At 37.5% G+C, this 21,950-nt stretch overlaps 3 protein-coding genes, 1 long non-coding RNA gene and 1 pseudogene across 4 annotated transcripts; 3 read left to right on the forward strand and 2 right to left on the reverse strand.

Annotated features, from left to right (window-relative positions):
• The first annotated feature begins 626 nt into the window (after positions 1-626).
• LOC132274654 (7-deoxyloganetin glucosyltransferase-like) lies at positions 627-5,169 on the forward strand. The gene is made up of 2 exons (XM_059775977.1): positions 627-1,172; positions 3,854-5,169. The coding sequence occupies exons 1-2, from the start codon at positions 665-667 to the stop codon at positions 4,789-4,791; spliced, it is 1,446 nt and encodes a 481-aa protein (XP_059631960.1). The 5' UTR covers positions 627-664; the 3' UTR covers positions 4,792-5,169.
• Positions 5,170-6,642: 1,473 nt separating this feature from the next.
• On the forward strand, positions 6,643-10,388 carry LOC132274655 (7-deoxyloganetin glucosyltransferase-like). Its single transcript, XM_059775978.1, has 2 exons — positions 6,643-7,259; positions 9,232-10,388. The coding sequence occupies exons 1-2, from the start codon at positions 6,752-6,754 to the stop codon at positions 10,167-10,169; spliced, it is 1,446 nt and encodes a 481-aa protein (XP_059631961.1). The 5' UTR covers positions 6,643-6,751; the 3' UTR covers positions 10,170-10,388.
• Positions 10,389-11,319: 931 nt separating this feature from the next.
• LOC132273383 (uncharacterized) lies at positions 11,320-12,738 on the reverse strand. The gene is made up of 2 exons (XR_009470099.1): positions 12,486-12,738; positions 11,320-11,534 (listed from the first exon to the last, which is right to left on the reverse strand). It is a non-coding gene; the product is annotated as an uncharacterized LOC132273383 (long non-coding RNA).
• Positions 12,739-13,186: 448 nt separating this feature from the next.
• LOC132272973 (endoglucanase 13-like) lies at positions 13,187-21,835 on the forward strand (annotated as a pseudogene).
• Positions 19,481-20,490, reverse strand: LOC132274656 (7-deoxyloganetin glucosyltransferase-like). The gene has a single exon (XM_059775979.1). The coding sequence runs from the start codon at positions 20,481-20,483 to the stop codon at positions 19,794-19,796; it is 690 nt and encodes a 229-aa protein (XP_059631962.1). The 5' UTR covers positions 20,484-20,490; the 3' UTR covers positions 19,481-19,793.
• Positions 21,836-21,950: the final 115 nt, after the last annotated feature.

The raw sequence follows: 21,950 nt of genomic DNA on the forward strand, positions 1-21,950 counted from the left end.
TTCAACATGCATTCAAGTAGTATTTTTAATGGAATTTAAACTCTCAATCTAAAAAATATGAGTCGTGTTTTGTCATTAAACTATTCTATTGGACTTCATTATATTTTAATTTGAATTATGTTAAATGAATGAGTAAAGCTCCACTCCCTTTATTACCTATACTTAGATTAAAGACACTTTTAAGCTTTAGAAAAATCAAAAAGTTTTCAAGACACTTTTAAATTATATGAAATTCAAATTCCCCTTATTAACAACAGTAAAATGAAGCAAATTTAGAGATCGCCTCTGTGATTTTTGTCGGTTGTAGTTGCGATGAAATTTCAACCCTGATTACTTCGATCCATGGTCACGTGGCCGGTCCACATTTGTTAGGTTGATTGAAAACAACCCAACACAAAAAGATTGGACTCTTTTGGCATCATCAAGGAATACTTTCTAATTCTCTCGTGTCGTATGCACACACATAATGAAACATTTCACATCACCCAGAATTTAAAATACTATGTCCCACTTTCTCTCACCATCAAATTTTAAATTGAAATATTTTATTACAATTTTGTTAATAAATTCTTCAACCACAATAAATCAAGAATTATATCATATTTTTACTAATATATATTTGGCAGCACTAGGGAGAAATTGTGAGCCATATAGAGAGAGAACAATGGCATCAGCTGATAAGCCTCACGCAGTTTGCATACCATTCCCACACCAAAGCCACATAAAAGCAACACTAAAACTAGCAAAGCTTCTTCACCACAAGGGCTTTCACATAACCTTTGTCAACACAGAGTTCAACCACAGACGCTTCCTCAAATCCAGAGGGCCCAACTCTCTCGATGGCCTGCCTGACTTTCGATTCGAGACCATCCCCGATGGCCTCCCTTCTTCGGATTCGGACTCGACCCAAGACTCGCCTACGATTGGTAAGTCCGTTAGAGAGAACTTTTTGGCTCCGTTTCGCGACCTCCTTGCCAAACTCAATGACTCTGCATCTTCAAATGTCCCTCCTGTGACTTCCATTGTGTCTGATGGCTTCATGACTTTCACCATCACTGCTGCTGAAGAATTTGGGCTGCCTGTTGTACTTTTGTGGACGCTTGCTGCTTGTGGTTTCATGGGCTTCTATCAGTTCCGCCCTCTTGTGGAGAGAGGCCTTGCACCACTAAAAGGTAATCTTTCGGTTCTCCTTCCGGTTCCAAAATTGTTCTTTTCTGAATCAGGATTCACAGCTTTGGTCCTGTGCCACTATTATATCCTTAGTGCAACCCACTACATTATAATACAACAAATATATGAAGAAATTGTTAATTACTTTACAAAGTTGTTGCATATGCCATGTGAAATTGCATGATATAATGACACATGATGCAACATAAGATGGAATACCAGTAGAGAACTAGAATTAAATTTTAACTCTTGGGTCACTCTAGTCTATAGTCCAACACCTTTTAAAAGTAGGAATTTTTACATATAAATGAACTTATGGCCCATATTTACACTATCATGTAGTCAAAGTTTCATAATTTCAAAAAAATGAAGCTGACCAAATTAATGACGTAAACATAAACTTTTACTGTTCAGTATAATTTGTTGCCTAAAGTAACTTTTCACTTTTTAAACCAAATTACCATACTACCTCATTAATTAATTTAAAATTTGCCCAAACAAAGCCCATAATTTTTTTTAGGTCATTGATGATTGTTCATGCATCATACCCAGCCGCCACCGCTTCTTTCTTCCATCACATATAGAGTTGTCCAATCCTACCTTAGAGCATCTCCAATGTAAAATGCTATTTTTTCATGTCAAACTATATTTTGAGAGGAGTTACAGTGTCAAAATACTATTTAGAGTATATTATTTTCATTCACCTACTATATTTTGAGAAACGACACCGTATGAGAAAAAAGAGACCTCTCAAAAAATTTTGAGAGCTGCTATATATGATAATACTTTTGACAATATTAAAATATAAGAGGTCTTTTGAAAGCCCACTGGAGTGTATTATTTTCATCCACCAACTATATTTTGACTTTGAGAGGCCCTTTGAGAGGGCATTGCAGATACTGTGGGTAAGCTATAACTGCTCCGGATCAGTCTTGTCTTATGAGTCAATCGAGCACACACAGAGGTATATAAAATAGAGAACATGCATGAGAGACGTTCATTGTGGGTTGGATCAAGATCGGGCTGTAGTTGTGGAACTGGTTTTGAGGAGTGTCGTGCCCGCCATTCGTGACCACAATCGTTGTTGTTTCAAGCTTATTCATGTTCGCCATTTGGCAGAGGGCAACGACGTTTATGGTGCTTGACAGCGTCAGAGAGTTGGTGATGATCTGCAAGGGGTTAACGGCGCTGGAAAAATGTTGTTGAAGAAGCAGCACGTGAGCGCGAGTTAGATATACTCGCAGGAGCGTGGGCGGGAGTCAAATGACGATAGTGATGAACTGTGAGAATGTCGCGGTTTCGGCGGTGATAGGTTATGATTGTCGGCACAGTGAAGAGGTTATGGTTGCCGACGGTTAAGGGTGTCGATAGTGAATAAGTTGGCGAAGGCAGAAAGCTGGCGACTCGGCGAGTTGCTGCCGCCAATAATGTAGAAGTCAGTGATAACTATGGACCGGGTTTAGAGGTCGCCTCCGGAGAACATTGGGTTATAGTTCCAAATCGGTCTTTGCGTGGATGGGTCAACGAACAAATGGTTTCGGTGTAGTGGGATCACTGACATGAATTGTCGCCGGCGTTGAAGAACGCAATGAAGAACTGAACAGTAGCGGCAAGCAAGGATGGATTTCCGTCGCTAGTTGACTGGTTGGTATGGCTGTTTGGCGAGGATGAAGATGATTGAGGATAGAGGTTGGCCCTGGCACAGTGTCGACGATCTGAAGCGTTGTGAGATGGTTGATGATATAATGTTTGATTTGATGTGTATTTTTGCGGCTGAAAAGGGATTTAGGGTATATTTTGTTTCTGAAAAGAAATAGAGGACAATATAGTAAATTGATTCAGAAAGTGAAGGGTTATTTTGGGTAACAAATTATAGTGAACAATAAAAGTTTATGTCCACGTTATTAATTTGGTTAACTTCATTTATTAGAAACTCTGGAACTTTGACTACATAATACTCGTAGTGTATATATAGGCCCATAAGTCCATTTATATGTAAAAATTCCTTAAAAATAAGTACAAAATTTTAAGTAGCTAAACTCTCCTAAGATTGTGGGCATTACCTGTGGCCTAGTGTTATAAGGGGAAACTTGTCCCATATCGGATCCGGGTGGAAAGTGAATGGAGTATAAATAGGTAGATATGTAGCATTACCCAATAGTTTAAGCTTTTGGATAAATGGGCAAGCATCCACCCGTTATACCTAGTTAGTAGAGCTGGGAAAGTACCCAACTCTCCGAGTGGGTGTGCCCGTGTTCGAGTCTTTTCTCCCCTAATTTGTTAGAATAGAAAAAAAAAAAAAAAAATTATCCTTAGACCCCTCGTATGCATTATTGTGAGTAATTTATTTTTTTAGAGCAATATAATTTTATATTTTAGTGGGTCAATTAAAAATTTGAAGTCTCTTAGATTTATTTTTATTTTTTTTCTCAAAAGTTCAAATAAAAACACACATAATATTACCCTAGATCTTATTATATGCGCAAGCGCAAATGTCCATTGGTGCCCTTAAAAATTTTAATTTGGAGTTGAAGGAGGGGCACTTATTTTCTGTATAAAGGAATATATACAAGTACATAAATGATATATGTATATACAATAATCATTTAGAACAACGGTAATTGAGATTTTGATCGAAAGAAATGCAAATGTTTCTGAGCTAACATTACATGTGAAATTGCAGATCCCAGCTATCTAACAAATGGATACTTGGACACCCCTGTAGACTGGATTCCTGGTATGAAAAACATGCGCTTGAAGGATCTCCCAAGCTTTTTCCGCACCACGGATCCAAATGACGTAGTCTTCAACCTCACCATGGAAGCAGCAGAGAGAGCACCTAAAGCTTCAGCCATTATTCTTCACACTTTCGACGCATTAGAACCCGAAGTTCTGAACACTCTCTCATCTATGTTTCCACTTGTTTACACCATTGGTCCTCTTCAATTACTCCTCAATCAAATACCAGAACAAGAACAATGCTTGAGCTCCGTCGGATACAATCTATGGAAAGAAGAGGCAGAGTGCCTCCAATGGCTCAATTCCAAACAACCCGACACTGTGATCTATGTGAATTTTGGGAGTGTTGTTGTAATGAAGCCTCAAGAGGTGTTAGAGTTCGGTTTGGGACTTGCTAATAGTAACCACTCTTTTTTGTGGGTGATTAGGTCTGACTTGGTGGTTGGGGACTCGGCAATTTTTGAACCTGAATTCTTGGAGGGAATTAAAGAGAGAGGGTTCATATCAGGTTGGTGTCCACAAGAACAAGTTCTAAATCACCCATCAATTGGTGGGTTTTTGACACATAGTGGGTGGAATTCAATTGTTGAGAGCTTGTCAGCTGGAGTGCCTATGATTTGTTGGCCAGTGGTTGCAGAGCAGCAGACAAATTGTTTATATGCTTGCAGTGAATGGGGGATTGGGATGGAGATTGATGGGGATGTGAGGAGAGAGAAAGTGGAGAAAGTGGTGAGAGAGTTGATGGATGGAGAAGAGGGGAAGAAAATGAAGAAGAGAGCTTTGGAGTGGAAGAGATTGGCAGAGGAGGCCACTAGACCACTTGGTTCATCTGCTTTGAATTTAGACAAATTGTTGAATGGAGTGCTGATGTCAAAGAGCTAGGCCGTGTGGGATGCTTTATATGAGTCATGTGGATTAGTGGGAGAAAAGTCCCAAACACCTGATTATCAAAATTTAAAAAAGAAGAAGCTAGATTCTAGAGTCTAGTTTGATTTGGATATGGGCTTGTTTGGAACATTGATACATTAATTGCTATTGGCCCCTTTTATTAGCTTTTATATGTATTTTTTTGCTTTGCACTAGCTTTTATTTGTTCCAATAAAGTAGTCTTCAAAATTTAGAAGTAACTTGGGGCATTTTTGTTCTCTCATGCTTCTAACTAATTTGTACTATAAGATAATAAATTTGTACTAGTTGCAAACATAATGTAATGATGTTGCATAATGGATCGATTTTATGCATTTGTTTTCTTGATTAAAAGTAGATGCATATATACATGATGTAATTCTGTTACATCATCGATTTTCAACCGTTGCAAATCTGATATAGTATTGTTGCAAAAACAATGTACATACAACAGGATTGGAGGGGATCCAAATCTCTTTATTAGCATACAATAAAATTGCTTTATTAGCATACAATAAAATGATGTACGGATACCTAAAATAAACTTGGGTAACACAAAACAAGGTAGGGAAGTCGGGCCAAAACTCCGACTAATGGTGCACTATTAGTGGTTGCGGTTCCTGATTATTGGAAGTTTTGTCGAGAGTCCGAATAGTTGTCTTATTGCACCCTCTAGCACATTCGGGTTTGGTGCGTTTTTGTTAAACCAATCCTGGAACCCTCCTTTGCATGTTACCGGCTTTTTATTCCTCTTGATCGATGGACACAATCGATAATCCTCTGCGAGATTGATGGATCCGCTTCGGATAGTTTGGCCCGAACCCTACCATATAACTCATTCTTCTCGGGTTGGAACCCAGTATAAAATCCACCTAACAATACAAAGCCAGTCATATGTCTACTTTAGGTAATTTTATCGACATGTTATTTTACTGAATTTATGTAAGTGGGACAACAATCATATTTCAAGAATTTGAGTATATATAGCTAATTTTAGTAATTACAAGCATCAACAAATCATTTAAATTGGTATGTAATTCGTAATTACATAATCCAATTAGGAATGGGACCATTAGTGCAATTGGTAAGTTTCATCTCTTAAAGAAGATCAGGTGAGGGTTTTAACTCCAAGGCAGACTTAGTTTTATGAGTGTGGGTGTGAGTATATATATATATATATATATATATGAAATAATATTAGGGTCTGCTTAGTTAGACGGAAACTAATAACAAAAAGTGAAGTATGAAAGAAAAGTAAAATTTTCAATATGCACGTGATTAGTATTTTCAAATGAATTTAAACTCCTGACTTCATTATATTTGAATTTGAATTATGTTAAATGAATGAGTAAAGCTCCACTCTCATTATTTCCTATACTTAGATCAAGACACTTTTAAGATTTAGAAAAAGCGAAAAGTTTTTAAGACACTTTTAAATTATGTGAAATTCACAGTCTCCTTATTACAACTAAAATGAAGCAAATTTAGAGATCAATAAAAAGTCTTTGTGATTTTTGTCGGTTGTAGTTGCGATGACATTTCAACCCTTATCCATGGTGACGTGGTGTTAGGTTGATTGCAAACAACACAACACAAAAAGATTGGACTCTTTTGGCACATCAAGGAGGAATACTTTCTGAGTCTCTCGTGACACACACGTAATGTTGAATATTGCCAACTCAGCATGTAATGCATCACCCATTACATCATCAAACATGTCCTCCAAAGTGCGTGATCAGCAAGCTTTTTTAATTAGGGCCAGCTCCATACGTGATCAGCAAGCCGTGGTTGATGATTCTTGACTATAAATATTAAATAGCCATGTATCTCTTTCATTCCAGATAATCCAAGATTAAGTGTGTTAGCTCAATATATTTGGCACCACAAAGGAGAGATTGTGAGCCATATAGAGAGAGAGAGTGTTAGAGAGAGAACAATGGCGTTAGCTGATAAACCTCATGCAGTTTGCATACCATTCCCACACCAAAGCCACATAAAAGCAACTCTAAAACTAGCAAAGCTGCTTCACCACAAGGGCTTTCACATAACCTTTGTCAACACAGAGTTCAACCACAGACGCTTCCTCAAATCCAGAGGGCCAAACTCTCTCGATGGTTTGCCTGACTTTCGATTCGAGACCATCCCGGATGGCCTCCCTGCTTCGGATTCTGACTCCACCCAAGACCCGCCTATTATTGGTAAGTCCATTAGAGAGAACTGTTTGGCTCCATTTCGCGACCTCCTTGTCAAACTCAATGACACTGCATCTTCAAATGTCCCTCCTGTGACATCCATTGTGTCTGATGGCTTCATGACTTTCACTATCACTGCTGCTGAAGAATTTGGGCTACCTGTCGTACTTTTGTGGACACTTTCTGCTTGTGGTTTCATGGGCTTCTATCAGCTCCGCCCTCTTGTGGAGAGAGGCCTTGCACCACTAAAAGGTAATCTTTCCCTTCTCCTTCCTGTTCCAAAATTGTTCTTTTCTGAATCTGGATTCACAGCTTTCGTCCTGCGCCACTAGTATATCCATAGTGCAACCCACTACATTATAATACAACACATATATGAAAAAGTTGTTAATTACTTTATAAAGTTGTTGCATATGCGAAGTTGCTTGATGTAATGACACATAATGTTACATGAGATGAAATAGCAGTAGAGAATTAGAACTAATTTTTAACTCTTGGGTCACTCTATACTGGGGTGTACACGGTTCCTTAGGACGGAACCGGAACCGTATAGTTCCATAGAATCGTTGACTGAAGATGATGAAGCCGCGATGATAACGAGACGACGGCATCACGACGGTGTGTGAGAAAATAAGAGGTCGGAATCACCAATGAATAACGAATTCAAGTTGAACCGAGGACATTGATACAGAAGATGGAAGGCGGCCGCTTCACCAAAGAAGAGATGAGAGGTTTTTCATCAAAAAAAAAAAAGAAAAAGAAAAAGATGGGAGGACTGAGGAGGCAGCTTCACCAAAGAAGAGACGAGAGGTTTTTCATTAATAAAAATTAAAATAAGGAGGCGGCGGCTTCACCAAAGAGGAGTTGAGAGTTTTTTTTTTTTTTTAAATGAATGGGAGGCGGCGGCTTTCGCTAAAGAAGAGATGAGAGCTTAGGTAGGTTTAAAACTTTACGGTATGCTTTATTCCAAGAAGTCAATGACACACCAGGGACCACGTGGGTGAGGAATCTGACAACTAAAATAATATAATAAATTATATAATTATTGTGACTATAGTAATATAATATAATTAAATATATAATCCCTTCTTTCCATAACAGATGCTTCTTATTGGAAGTAAAATTTTTTAAGGAGACGTATAATTATTGTATTATTATTTTTGAAAATTTTAAAGTTACTCTTTTAAGTTTAAATATATATATAATCAAGTTTGAAATTTTTTAAAATTTTAAGGGTATTTTATAAAAAATTGTAAAATATATTGTTTAAATTTGATAAGTGAACAAGTATTTTGGGATAACTTAAAAAGGAAAGATGAATAATTATTATGGGAAGGAAGGAGTAATATATATATACAGTTTCGGTTCCGGCTCGGTTCTATGGGTTTAGAATCGGAATCGGAACCGGAACCAAAGCCCTTGGTTCGATTCGGTTCTCAAGATTTTTTTGTGCACCCCTATTATATAGTCACTCTATAGTCCAGAACCTTTTAAAGATAAGTACAAAATTTTAAGTACCTAACTATCCTTAGATTGTGGGCATTATTGGTGGCCTAGTGTTACAAGGGGAGTTTGTTCCGTATCGGATCCAGATGGAATGAATAGAATAGAATATAAATGGATTGGTATGTAGTACTACAAAATAATTTAAGCTTTTGAATAAATAGATAAGCACCCACTCATTATACCTAGTTAGTAGAATATCCAATTCTCATATTCCCTGAACGAGTGTGCCCGTGTTCGAGTCTTTCCTCTCTTAATTTGTGAGAATAGATAAAATAAAAAATAAAAAGAAATAAAAAAAACTATCCTTAGACCCCTCATATGCATTTGGAAAATATGTTTGGGATGTTCTGAGTAATTTATTTTCTTAGAACAATATAATTTTATATTTAAGTGGGTCAATTAAAAAATTTAAAACTCTTAGATTTATTTTTATTTTTTTTCTCAAAAGTTCAAATAAAAACATACATATATAATATTACCCTTTAAAAAGAGGAGAGATCTTATTATCTGCGTAAGCCCAAATGTCCATTGGTGCCCTTAATAGTTTTAATTTGGAGTTGGAGCGACACTTACTTTCTGCAGAAAGGAATATATACAAGTACATAAATGATATATGTATATACAATAATCATTTAGAACAATAAAACCCACGGTAATTGGGATTTTGATAGAAAGAAATGCAAATGTTTCTAAGCTAACATTACACGTGACATTGCAGATCCCAGCGATCTAACAAATGGATTCTTGGATGCCCCTGTAGACTGGATTCCTGGTATGAAAAACATGCGCTTGAAGGATCTCCCAATCTTTTTCGGCACCACTGATCCAAATGACATAGTCTTCAACTACACCATGGAAGCAACAGAGAGAGCACCTAAAGCTTCCGCCATTGTTCTTCACACTTTCGACGCATTAGAACCCGAAGTTCTGAACACTCTCGCATCTATGTTTCCACTTGTTTACACCATTGGTCCTCTTCAATTACTTCTCAATCAAATACCAGAACAAGAACAATGCTTGAGCTCTGTCGGATACAATCTGTGGAAAGAAGAGGTAGAGTGCCTCCAATGGCTCAATTCCAAACAACCCAACTCTGTGATCTATGTGAATTTTGGGAGTGTTGTTGTAATGAAGCCTCAAGAGGTGTTAGAGTTCGGTTTGGGACTTGCTAATAGTAACCACTCTTTTTTTTGGGTGATTAGGCCTGACTTGGTTGTTGGGGACTCAGCAATTTTTGAACCTGAATTCTTGGAGGGAATTAAAGAGAGAGGGTTCATATCAGGTTGGTGTCCACAAGAACAAGTTCTAAATCACCCATCAATTGGTGGGTTTTTGACACACTCTGGGTGGAATTCAATTGTTGAGAGCTTGTCAGCTGGAGTGCCTATGATTTGTTGCCCAGTGTTTGCAGATCAGCAGACAAATTGTTTATATGCTTGCAGTGAATGGGGGATTGGGATGGAGATTGATGGGGACGTGAGGAGAGAGAAAGTGGAGAAAGTGGTGAGAGAGTTGATGGATGGAGAAGAGGGGAAGAAAGTGAAGAAGAGAGCTTTGGAGTGGAAGAGATTGGCAGAGGAGGCCACAAGACCACGTGGGTCATCTGCTTTGAATTTAGACAAATTGGTGAATGAAGTGTTGATGTCAAAGAGCTAGGCAGAGCTTCCGTGTGAAATGCTCTTTATATGAGTCATGTGAATTAATCGGTAAAAAAACCTTATTATCGAAAAAAAAAACAGAAAGTAGTAGTTAGATTCTAGAGCCTAGTTTGATTTGGATATGGGCTTGTTTGGAACTTTGATACAATAAATTGCTATTGGCCCTTTTTTTAAAAAAATTATTTATTATTATTATTATTATTATTTTTTTAATGCACTTTTATATCTTCCAATAAAGTAAAATTTTTGTTCTCCCATGGTTGTAACTAATTTGGACTATAAGATAATAAATTTGTGCTAATTGCAAACATGATGTAATGACGTTACATAATGGATTATCGATTTTCAACGATTGCAAACCTGATATAGTGTTACATTGTCAATATCGAATTTTTGCAATGACAATATACATACAATAGGATTGGAGGGGATTCAGATCGCTTTATTAGCATACAATAAAATGATGTACGTATACCTAAAAGAAGCTTGGTTAACACAAAACAAGGTTAGGCAAGTTGGGCCAAAACTCCGACTAACAGTGCACTATTAGCGGTTGTGGGTTTTGATTGCTGGAAGTTTTGTCGAGAGTCCGAATAGTTGTCACCTTAATCTGGACCACCAACTATTGCACCCTCTAGCACATTCGGGTTTGGTGCGTTTTTGTTAAACCAATCTTGGAACCCTCTTTTGCGTGTTACCGGCTTTTTATTCCTCTTTATGGACACAATCGATGATCCTTTGTGACGGATATGCTTTGGATAGTTTGACCCGAACCTTACCATGTAACTCATTCTTCTCGGGTTGGAATCCAGTATATAATTCACCTAACAATACAAAGCTAGTCGTATGTCTACTTCAGGTAATTTTATGAAAAAAAAAAAATGTTAAAACTAATTGAAATTTAAATAAGTCAAATTTGGGCTTGGGCCGAATTGTAAAGTCCAATTATTTTTTTTATTAAATGAAATCTTGGATTGGGCCTTTAATTTTAGGCTGGGCTTATTGTAACGACCCTAGCTGATGCCAAGAATTTTACAAAAAATTCGGCATAACCTCCCCTAAAAATAGGCTTACCATACCCTGTTTAAATTCATTTTTAACCTATTATGGCTCAAATTCCGAATTCACGGCAACAGTATATGATCATATACAATCAAATAACACCGATAATTACTTTAACTAAAATTATCCTTCCCATTCATCAACAAGGTTACATGACAAAGTTTTGCAAAATATACATATATACCTTTATACTTTTAGTGCTTTGCAAAAATAATGGAAAATATACAAAAGACACAAAAGTGAGCTTCTAGTATCGCTCAAGCTTGAGGTGGGTTGTCGTCCACCGATTCTTTTCCAAGACCTGAAAAAAATGTATAAATAGTAGGGTGAGCTATATGCTCAGTAGGTGACACTTAAGACACAAATCTTGTATCCTTGTGAATTCAAGCAAAGCATAGGCCAATGGGAGATAGGGATCATACAACGTAGGGGATCAAATACAACATACAAGTCAATTCCAAGTATAAACGATGCAATGCAATGAAATGACATACAATGCATGACACTCCCCATTTTCATTCTCAAAATCATCACTTTCAAACGTTAATACAGCCCGCCCTTTGGTAACCCCGCCGCGACACGAAATGAGGATTGGCTAGTGTCCCTGACCCTTGGTAACCCCGCGGCGTCATTATGGGGCCCAGCTAGCTCAACCACGCTAGGGCGACTCCCTAGTCCCCTCTAGGCTATATTAACCTCCGGCCCGTTGGTAACCCCGCAGCGACCGGGTTTCACATAAAACCATTTTATCAAAAACACTTCCCTGAAATTCCCCATATTTATTTCAAGAATAATTTCTCCCATTTCATGCAAACCCAATGGTATGTGCATGTATATATGTTCCACACATTCAATGTCATGGCATTTAAAATTTTCCATCATAAAATTAAACATTCAACATGTTCAACATCTCCCAAGTAATTATTAACACATTAAGATACAACAAAATACATTTAAGCATGTGCATGTATATATATATATGAGCTCAACATCATGAATTGGGAAATTTGGCGCAATTTAAATAAGCATACTCTCATACATCAATTTCAGCATGCTAGCACATAGTAAACATAGGAAATCAACAACTAAATATAATTTGCACATGAACCAACCATATTCAAGATCGTGAAAACCCTTTAGACAGCATTAATACCATCATAGATATAATTAACTCTAAATTAAGCATATTTAATCCAACATGGAGGTAAAATTCACAATAGAACAAGACTAGAGTGGATTAAGATGCCCCTACCTCAAAATAGGCAAAACCCTAGAAATGGGTCCTAAATTTCGAAGTTCAAAGGGTGCACAAAATCTGGAATTGTTGGTATGGATGCGTAGAGCTCGACACAAGCTTCGTTTTGCCTCAAACGGCACCCAAATCTACCAAGAGATGATGAATTAATCAAAGATTCAAGTTGCAAAGGAAAAAAAAAAAAGAAAAAGGCAGAGAGATAGAGCACTGGCCGAGAGAGAGGATTTAGCGGGAAGAGAGAATGAGCATAAAAAAAAAGCCTCTAAACCATATGTTTGAGTGGGTGGTGGGTCCAACAGTTGAAAAGTCAAAAACTTTACACTTATTTAAATGGGTGGTTAGTTTTTAAATTTAAATTAAGAGTTAGTTTTTTTTCCAAAATGTTGCATCTATTTCTAAATGATTGCATCTGTTTTTCAAAGAGTTGTATCTGTTTCTAAAAAGTTGCAACTCAAAACTAACAGACATAACTATTCATGTGAACCATTGCAACCTATTGGAAAGGAAAAAAAAAGATTGGTTACCATCTTTATAAATTAAAGAGAAATTCATTGACACAAATGAAAATAGAAAGAGTTAATCTGGATAGATTAACTGCAGTAAATTATAACTGCCTCTATAAATTGAACCACCATCACGAGAACTTGCAATTGTTGTCGTATTCCTTTGTTTATGTTACTATAATTTTTGTCATAACAATGTCTACAACCACATTCTTAGTGTTTGGATTTTCTCTTCTGCTTTTGTTTCATGGTGTTGTTTCATTCAACTATGGTTCAGCCCTTACCAAATTTTTGTTGTACTTTGAAGCTCAAAGATCAGGAAAGTTACCACCTAACCAACGTGTCAAGTGGCGAGGCGACTCAGGCCTAAAAGATGGCAGGGGTGCTGGGGTAATATATAGTTCAGTTTTCTTCGAAGTGTAACCATTATTTTAGTTTATTTTATTTATTTTTTCTTTTATAAAAAGAAAAATTAGAGAAATGTCTCTCCTTTTAACTCTTTCACTCAAAGTTGGTTGGTCCTACGTACTCATAAAAATTGCTCTCAACCAATTAGAATGATGTATTTTAATTGGTTAAACATATTAATGACTTAGTATGCCTACTGGTGATCATCAGTAGAGTGTAAGCGTGGACTCCACCTCTTTCTCTCTCTCTCCAACTGCAAACTACAAAATCAACAAGAATCAGAAGTTCAAAACCCATATCTTTCAGTTTCCATCGCCCGTTGTTCTAGTTCGGGTTCGCCGTTCGCGAGCTTTAGCCGCTGTCTCTCAACTCTCAAGCTTGTCCCCCCCTCTCTCTCTCTGCAATTGCTAACTTGTACGTATGGGTTTTGTTTTATTTTTTTTTCTAAATCAACTAATCAATGACTTTAATTCTTGTTTTGCAAACTAAATCCTATTTGGTGAAATTTTTTATAATACTTTTCAAAACCAGATAGATCCATTTTCAACGAGATGATATTGAAAAAAATAATTTAAAAAAAAAAGGAAAAGAATTACCATGGTGCAAAAATCAGATAAGATTTGCTAAATTGAGAGAGAGACGGATATGATTGAGAGATATAGAAATAGCTATTGCTATAAGTTTTACTAGATTTGGCACCAAAAATGATAAAGGCAATTTTTGACTGGTGAAATAGTAGCCCATTGGAGACCCAAATTTTAATCCACCTGCTATATTTTGAATTGATAGACAATATGGCTGGTGGGTTGAAGATGCTCTTAAGTGAGAATCCAAGGAAGTACGGCACCCGGGGCATTGTAGGCTTTCAAACCATTTGGAGTGCGAAAATTTGATTATTTCAATAAAGTGATTATTAGTAGAGGATGGGTTCCACCGTTGACGTGAGTCAGAATGGACAATTCACAATCACTGCATTCGGACTCCCTACCATTGTTATTATTAAAAATTGTCCAATTTATTGTTCTTGACATACACAAGTTTCATTTTTAATAGATTGATCTAGTGGGAGGGTATTATGATGCCGGAGACAATGTGAAGTTTGGATTTCCAATGGCATTTACAGTGACAATGCTTGCATGGAGTGTTGTGGAGTTTGGACCGGAACTCGAGGCCAAGAAGGAGCTCTCGCATGCTCTTGAAGCCATCAAGTGGGGAACAGACTACTTCATCAAAGCTCACCCAAAGAATAATGTTCTTTATGGTGAAGTCGGAGACGGTGACTCCGACCATGCGTGCTGGGAGAGGCCAGAGGATATGACGACTCCCCGGACTTCTTACAAGATTGATGCACAGCATCCAGGATCTGACCTTGCGGCGGAAACTGCAGCTGCTTTCGCTGCATCAGCAATAGCTTTTAGGAAATCAAGCCCTCAATATTCTGCTCAGCTCATCATCCATGCAAAACAGGTCTCTCTCTCCCTCCTTCCCTTTAAATACACACGCATGTACTTACAAATGCGGAGGTGGAGGGTTCAAGTCCCACTAGGGATGCGGGACAACCGGATATGTTCTAATCAAAACTAGTGTTTAGGCATCTTTGAAATACATTTATGGATTTGAAGAAAGCTAATCCAATTGATTTTTGTCTTCAATTATAGCTTTTCCAATTCGCTAAAACTAATCAAGGCCTGTACCAGAACAGCATTCCAGTGGCTGGAAAATTCTACTCCAGTAGTGGATACCAGGTAAAATCAAAGTATATATATATACACTTATGTATGTGTGCGTGATCAAGTACCATTTTGTTTCCAAGGAACTTATCAAGACACTAGGATATATATTATATATAATGGTTACCATTTTGTTTGTCCTCCACACAGGATGAATTGATATGGGCAGCTGCATGGTTGCACATTGCCACTGGACAACAAAGTTACATTGATTACATCATTAAATCCAGGAATTCAGGTGGCACCAGATCCATGTTCTCTTGGGACGACAAGTACGTTGGTGCCCAAGTCCTCATTGCAAAGGTAACGTACACGTAATATAATGGGATCCTCTGCAGTACAACAAACGTGCAATAGAGCTATGAACGACGTCCCTAATCACCTCACACATTAGACCCTATCTTTACTGACACTAAATATTATTTGTGGTTACTTATTTGCTTAATTAGATGAGAATTTTATGTTTGCACACCTACAGCTTCTTCTGGAGGGAAAGTTAAAAGGGAATCAGAAAGTTTGGGCGGCTTATAAGAACCAGGCTGAGCAATTCATTTGTAACTGCATCCAGAAAGGAAGCAGCAATGTGAAAAAGACTCGGGCAGGGTTATTGTGGTGGAGCCCATGGGATAATCTACAATACACCACGAGTGCGTTATTTGTCACAACCGCCTATTCCAAGTACTTAACCACTGCAAGATCTAAACTTCATTGCCAGGGTGGTATTGTCACACCTCACAATATACTCGTTTTTGTTCGATCACAGGTATATAATCTTCTTATACATAACAATACTTGGACAATCCATAAATATGCTTATACATACATACATATACATATATATATAGAAATACTCACACCCACACTCGCAAAATTAAGCCTGTCTTGGAGCTCGAACCCTTTCCTGATCTTGTTTAAGAAATGAGACTTACCAACTGCACTAATGGTCCCATTCCTGTTTGGATTATGTAATTACGAATTACATACCAATTTAAATGATTTGTTGATGCTTGTAGTTACTAAAATTAGCTGTAAATACTCAAATTATTGTAATATGATTGTTGTCCCACTCACATAAATTCAGTAGAATAACATGTTGATAAAATTACCTAAAGTAGACATATGACTGGCTTTGTATTGTTAGGTGGATTTTATACTGGGTTCCAACCCGAGACGAATGAGTTACATGGTAGGGTTCGGGTCAAACTATCGAAGTAGATCCATCACAGAGGATCATCAATTGTGTCCATAAAGAGGAATAAAAAGCCAGTAACATGCAAAGGAGGGTTCCAAGATTGGTTTAACAAAAAGGCACCAAACCCGAATGTGCTAGAGGGTGCAATAGTTGGTGGTCCGGATCAAGGTGACAACTATTCGGACTCTTGATAAAACTTCCAGCAATCAGAACCCGCAACCGCTAATAGTGCACCGTTAGTCGGAGTTTTGGCCCGACTTGCCTAACCTTGTTTTGTGTTAACCAAGCTTCTTTTAGGTATACGTACATCATTTTATTGTATGCTAATAAAGCGATCTGAATCCCCTCCATTCGTGTTGTATGGACATTGTCATTGCAACAATTCGATATTGACAAAGTAACAATACTATATCATGTTTGCAAATGCAACCGTTGAAAATCGATGATGTAACAGAATTACATCATGTATATAGCAACTACTTTTAATCCAAAAAGCAAATGCATGAAATCGATCCATTATGCAACATCATTACATCATGTTTGCAATTAGTACAAATTTATTATCTTATAGTACAAATTAGTTAGAAGCATGGGAGAACAAAAATGTTACTTTATTGGAACATATAAAAGCGTATAAAAAAAAACATATAAAAGCTAATAAAAGGGGCCAATAGCAATTTATTGTATCAAAGTTCCAAACAAGCCCATATCCAAATCAAACTAGACTCTAGAATAAAACCTTTTTTTTTTTATTTTTTAATCAGGTGCTTATTCACATGCTCATATAAAGCATTCCACACGGACCATGTAAAGCTCCGCCTAGCTCTTTGACATCAACACTTCATTCACCAATTTGTCTAAATTCAAAGCAGATGACCCAAGTGGTCTTGTGGCCTCCTCTGCCAATCTCTTCCACTCCAAAGCGGTCTTCTTCATTTTCTTCCCCTCTTCTCCATCCATCAACTCTCTCACCACTTTCTCCACTTTCTCTCTCCTCACATCCCCATCAATCTCCATCCCAATCCCCCATTCACTGCAAGCATATAAACAATTTGTCTGCTGATCTGCAAACACTGGGCAACAAATCATAGGCACTCCAGCTGACAAGCTCTCAACAATTGTATAAATAGACATACTTCTATTATTGTATAAATAGACAAGCTCTCAACATGAGTATATGCATAAATCCATGGGTCTTTAAACCATCCAAAATCCTTTGAGGCTTCCTTCTCCAGCCCAAGACCCAGATCCTTTGGTCCAAATAATCAAAGCCCAATCCATTAAATTTAAACAAATAAATAAATACTTAATATTAAAACAACTAAATACATGTAGCACATAATCTAATAAGAATTAACAACCAAGTCATACCATACAAATAAAAATTAACACGCCAACAAATCAATCAACAATCAAGCACATCATCATACCAATAAATCAAATAAACAAGTAAACAAATAATTAATTTAAAACAAATAAAATCATTAAATTCATTTAAAGACAATTAATTTAATTAAATAATTCTTTAAAATATAGGGGTATTACATGAATAGCAAAATTACTAAATTACCCATACTAATAAATTTGAAATGTCCAAAATAACCTCTCACATCTCTCTATGTACAAATATGAGCAATATATACATAACCTGACATATATATGAGCAGTGGCCCGACTATTTTTTACCGACAACTATCGACTCATCTACTTGGACAACCACGTTGTCATCTTCTCTCTTCAAAAGACGTACAAGACCCAATAGCAATTGATCGGTAAAAATGCATCGGAACGACGACACAACCGCGGATTGATCGAAGACCCAATAGCAACCGCCGACACACCCAATTTCCGTTGGGTTCTTCAAACATTCGTGGCTGTCCTTGGTGGACTCGTCCTTACTAGCGTTGGACTATATCGTGAGCAGTTTGAAGAGGTGTAGAGTTTTTTTTTTTCTTTTTTTTTTTTTTCACAAGAAATTTTTGTTTTCATTCCTCTATATCAAATCAAAATTACCCAATATCAGGGTTTACAAGGATCTAATACCACAAATGAATTGAAACATTCGCATTCCCCGCAAGTTCAAGAACCTCAGAAGGCCGGTCTTCAATTCCCAGTCGGCAGAATCGCCAACTCCCTCAAAGGCCGCAAGTACGCCGAGCGAGTTGGTGCTGGTGCTCCGGTCTACCTCTTCGCCGTTCTTGAATACCTAGCCACCGTTCTTGGAAGACTTGGGCTTGCCTCTGCCTCCTTTGGTTGAACCTGTAGAACTCATCGTCTGTGTGTATTTTCGACCGCTGTGCATAGACGAGCTTGGCTCGCGGTTGAAATCTTGCTGTAGTATTTCAGATCATTGATTTCATCGTTGAGTTCTTCAACGACGACTATCTCTGGACTGTCGGCGAGAGGTTTGAAGAAGTTGCTATCGGGAACTGGATCTGGGTCTTGCCGTGTTTCGCTGGTTTTTCAGTTGTAGTCGTTGAGCTCCGTCCGTTAACCCTCGCTGCCGCCGCTTTCTGTGAATCCAATGCTTTGAGCCTTTTGCTTCCCGGAGTATAAGAGATGTGATATTGTGCAATCACCGATGTGTGGAGAGAGACGGTGGTGGCGACTGTGGTTGAAGAGAAGTGGCGGCGGGATGTGGTTGAGGAGATGGTGGCGGCGGGATGTGTTTGAGGGTAAGTGGTGGTGGCTGTGGTTAAGGGGTTGTGGCTGAGGAGATGATGGCGGTGGGTGAAGAGAGAAAGGACTGGATTGATGGGTTAGAAGAGATTGGTAGGAAGGGCAAAAGTGTCATTTTAAAATTTTAATATTTTATAATTAAAATTAATTAAATATTGATGGGCAATTTTGTCTTTTCAAATCTTTTAAGGGTCTGTTTGGCTCCAAATTTTGTCAGGGGGTGTCATTGTTCAAAAAATGTCTAACTTGTATATAAGTGTCATTATAGCAAACTTCAGGGGGTATCGTTGTAATTAACCCTAAAATTTTAAACCTACCTAAGCGCTCAACTCTTCTTTAGTGAAAGCCGCCTCCTCCCATCTTTATCTTTTTCTTTTCCTTTTCCTTTTCCTTTTTTTTTTTTTTTTTTTTTTTTTTTTTTTTTTAATGAAAAACCTCTCTCTCTTCTTTGTTGAAGCTGCCTCCTCAGTCCTCCCATCTTTTTTTATTTATTTATTTATTTTTTTTATTTATGAAAAACCTCTCATCTCTTCTTTGGTGAAGCGGCCGCCTCCCATCTTCTGTATTCGTTATTCATTGGTAATTCCGGCCTCTTATTTTCTCACATACCGTCGTGATGCCGTCGTCTCGTTATCACCACGGTTTCATCATCTTCAGTCAACGATTCTGTAGAACTATACGATTCCGGTTCTGTCCTAATGAACCGTGTGCACCCCAGTTTAGAGTAACCCAAGAGTTAAAAATTTGTTCTAATTCTCTACTGCTATTTCATCTCATGTAACATTACGTGTCATTACATCAAGCAACTTCGCATATGCAACAACTTTATAAAGTAATAAACAACTTTTTCATATATTTGTTGTATAATAATGTAGTGGGTTGCACTATGGATATACTTGTGGCGCAGGACCAAAGCTGTGAATCCAGATTCAGAAAAGAACACTTTTGGAACAGGAAGGAGAAGGGAAAGATTACCTTTTAGTGGTGCAAGGCCTCTCTCCACAAGAGAGCGGAACTGATAGAAGCCCATGAAACCACAAGCAGAAAGTGGCCACAAAAGTACAACAGGTAGCCCAAATTCTTCAGCAGCAGTGATAGTGAAAGTCATGCCGCCATCAGACACAATGGAAGTCACAGGAGGGACATTAGAAGATGCAGTGTCATTGAGTTTGACAAGGAGGTCGCAAAACGGAGCCAAACAGTTCTCTCTAATGGACTTAGCAATAGTAGGCGGGTCTTGGGATGAGTCAGAATCCGAAGCAGGGAGGCCATCCGGGATGGTCTCCAATTGAAAGTCAGGCAAACCATCGAGAGAGTTAGGCCCTCTGGATTTGAGGAAGCGTCTGTGGTTGAACTCTGTGTTGACAAAGGTTATGTGAAAGCCCTTGTGGTGAAACAGCTTTGCTAGTTTTAGAGTTGCTTTTATGTGGCTTTGGTGTGGGAATGGTATGCAAACTGCATGAGGTTTATCAGCTAATGCCATTGTTCTCTCTCTATATGGCTCACAATCTCTCCTTTGTGGTGCCAAATATATTGAGCTAACACACTTAATCTTGGATGATCTGGAATGAAAGAGATACATGGCTATTTAATATTTATAGTCAAGAATCATCAACCACGGCTTGCTGATCACGTATGGAGCTGGCACTAATTAAAAAACGTTTGCTGATCACTCATCTTGGAGGACAAGTTTGATAATGTAATGGGTTATGCATTACATGCTGAGTTGGCAATATTCAACATTATGTGTGTGTCACGAGAGACTCAGAAAATATTCCTTGATGATGCCAAAAGAGTCCAATCTTTTTGTGTTGTGTTGTTTGCAATCAACCTAACACCATGTCACCATGGATCGAAGTAATAAAGGGTTGAAATTTCATCGCAACTACAACCGACAAAAATCACAGAGACTTTTTATTGATCTCTAAATTTGCTTCATTTTAGTTGTAATAAGGAGAGTATGAATTTCACATAATTTAAAAGTGTCTTAAAAACTTATCGATTTTTCTAAATCTTAAAAGTGTCTTAATCTAAGTATAGGAAATAATGAGAATGGAGCTTTTCTCATTCATTTAACATAACTCAAATTCAAATAAAATGAAGTCGGGAGTTCAAATTCTGTTGAAAATACCAATGGATCAAGTGCATATTGCAAATTTTACTTTTCTTTCATACTTTACTTTTTGTTATTAGTTTCCGTCTAACTAAATATACCCTAATATTCTTTTACATATATATATATATATATATACTCACACCCACACTCATAAAATTAAGTCTGTCTTGAAGCTCAAACCCTCACCTAATCTTCTTTAAGAGATGAGACTTACCAACTGCACTAATGGTTCCATTCCTAATTGGATTATGTAATTACGAATTACATATCAATTTAAATGACTTGTTGATGCTTGTAATTACTAAAATTAGCTGTAAATACTCAAATTCTTGAAATATGATTGTTGTCCCACTTACCTAAATTCAGTAGAATAACATGTTGATAAAATTAGCTAAAGTAGACATATGAGTTATATGGTAAGGTTCGGGTCAAACTATCCGAAGCGGATCCATCACAAAGGATCATCGATTGTATCCATCAAAAGGAATAAAAAGCCGGTAACATGCAAAGGAGGGTTCCAAGATTGGTTTAACAAAAACGCACCAAACCCGAATGTGCTATAGGGTGCAATAGTTGGTGGTCCGGATCAAGGTGACAACTATTCGGACTCTCGACAAAACTTCCAACAATCAAAACCCGCAACTGCTAATAGTGCACCGTTAGTCGGAGTGTTGGCCCAACTTGCCTACCTTGTTTTGTGTTACCCAAGTTTATGTTAGGTATACGTACATCATTTTATTGTATGCTAATAAAGAGATTTGGATCCCCTCCAATCCTGTTGTATGTACATTATTTTTGCAACAATGCTATATTAGATTTGCAACGGTTGAAAAT

This window comes from Cornus florida, unplaced genomic scaffold (assembly GCF_030987335.1).
Source record: "Cornus florida cultivar Cherokee Brave unplaced genomic scaffold, ASM3098733v1 CherokeeBrave_3.0.0_Hap2_Chr09, whole genome shotgun sequence".
Lineage (NCBI taxonomy): Eukaryota > Viridiplantae > Streptophyta > Magnoliopsida > Cornales > Cornaceae > Cornus > Cornus florida.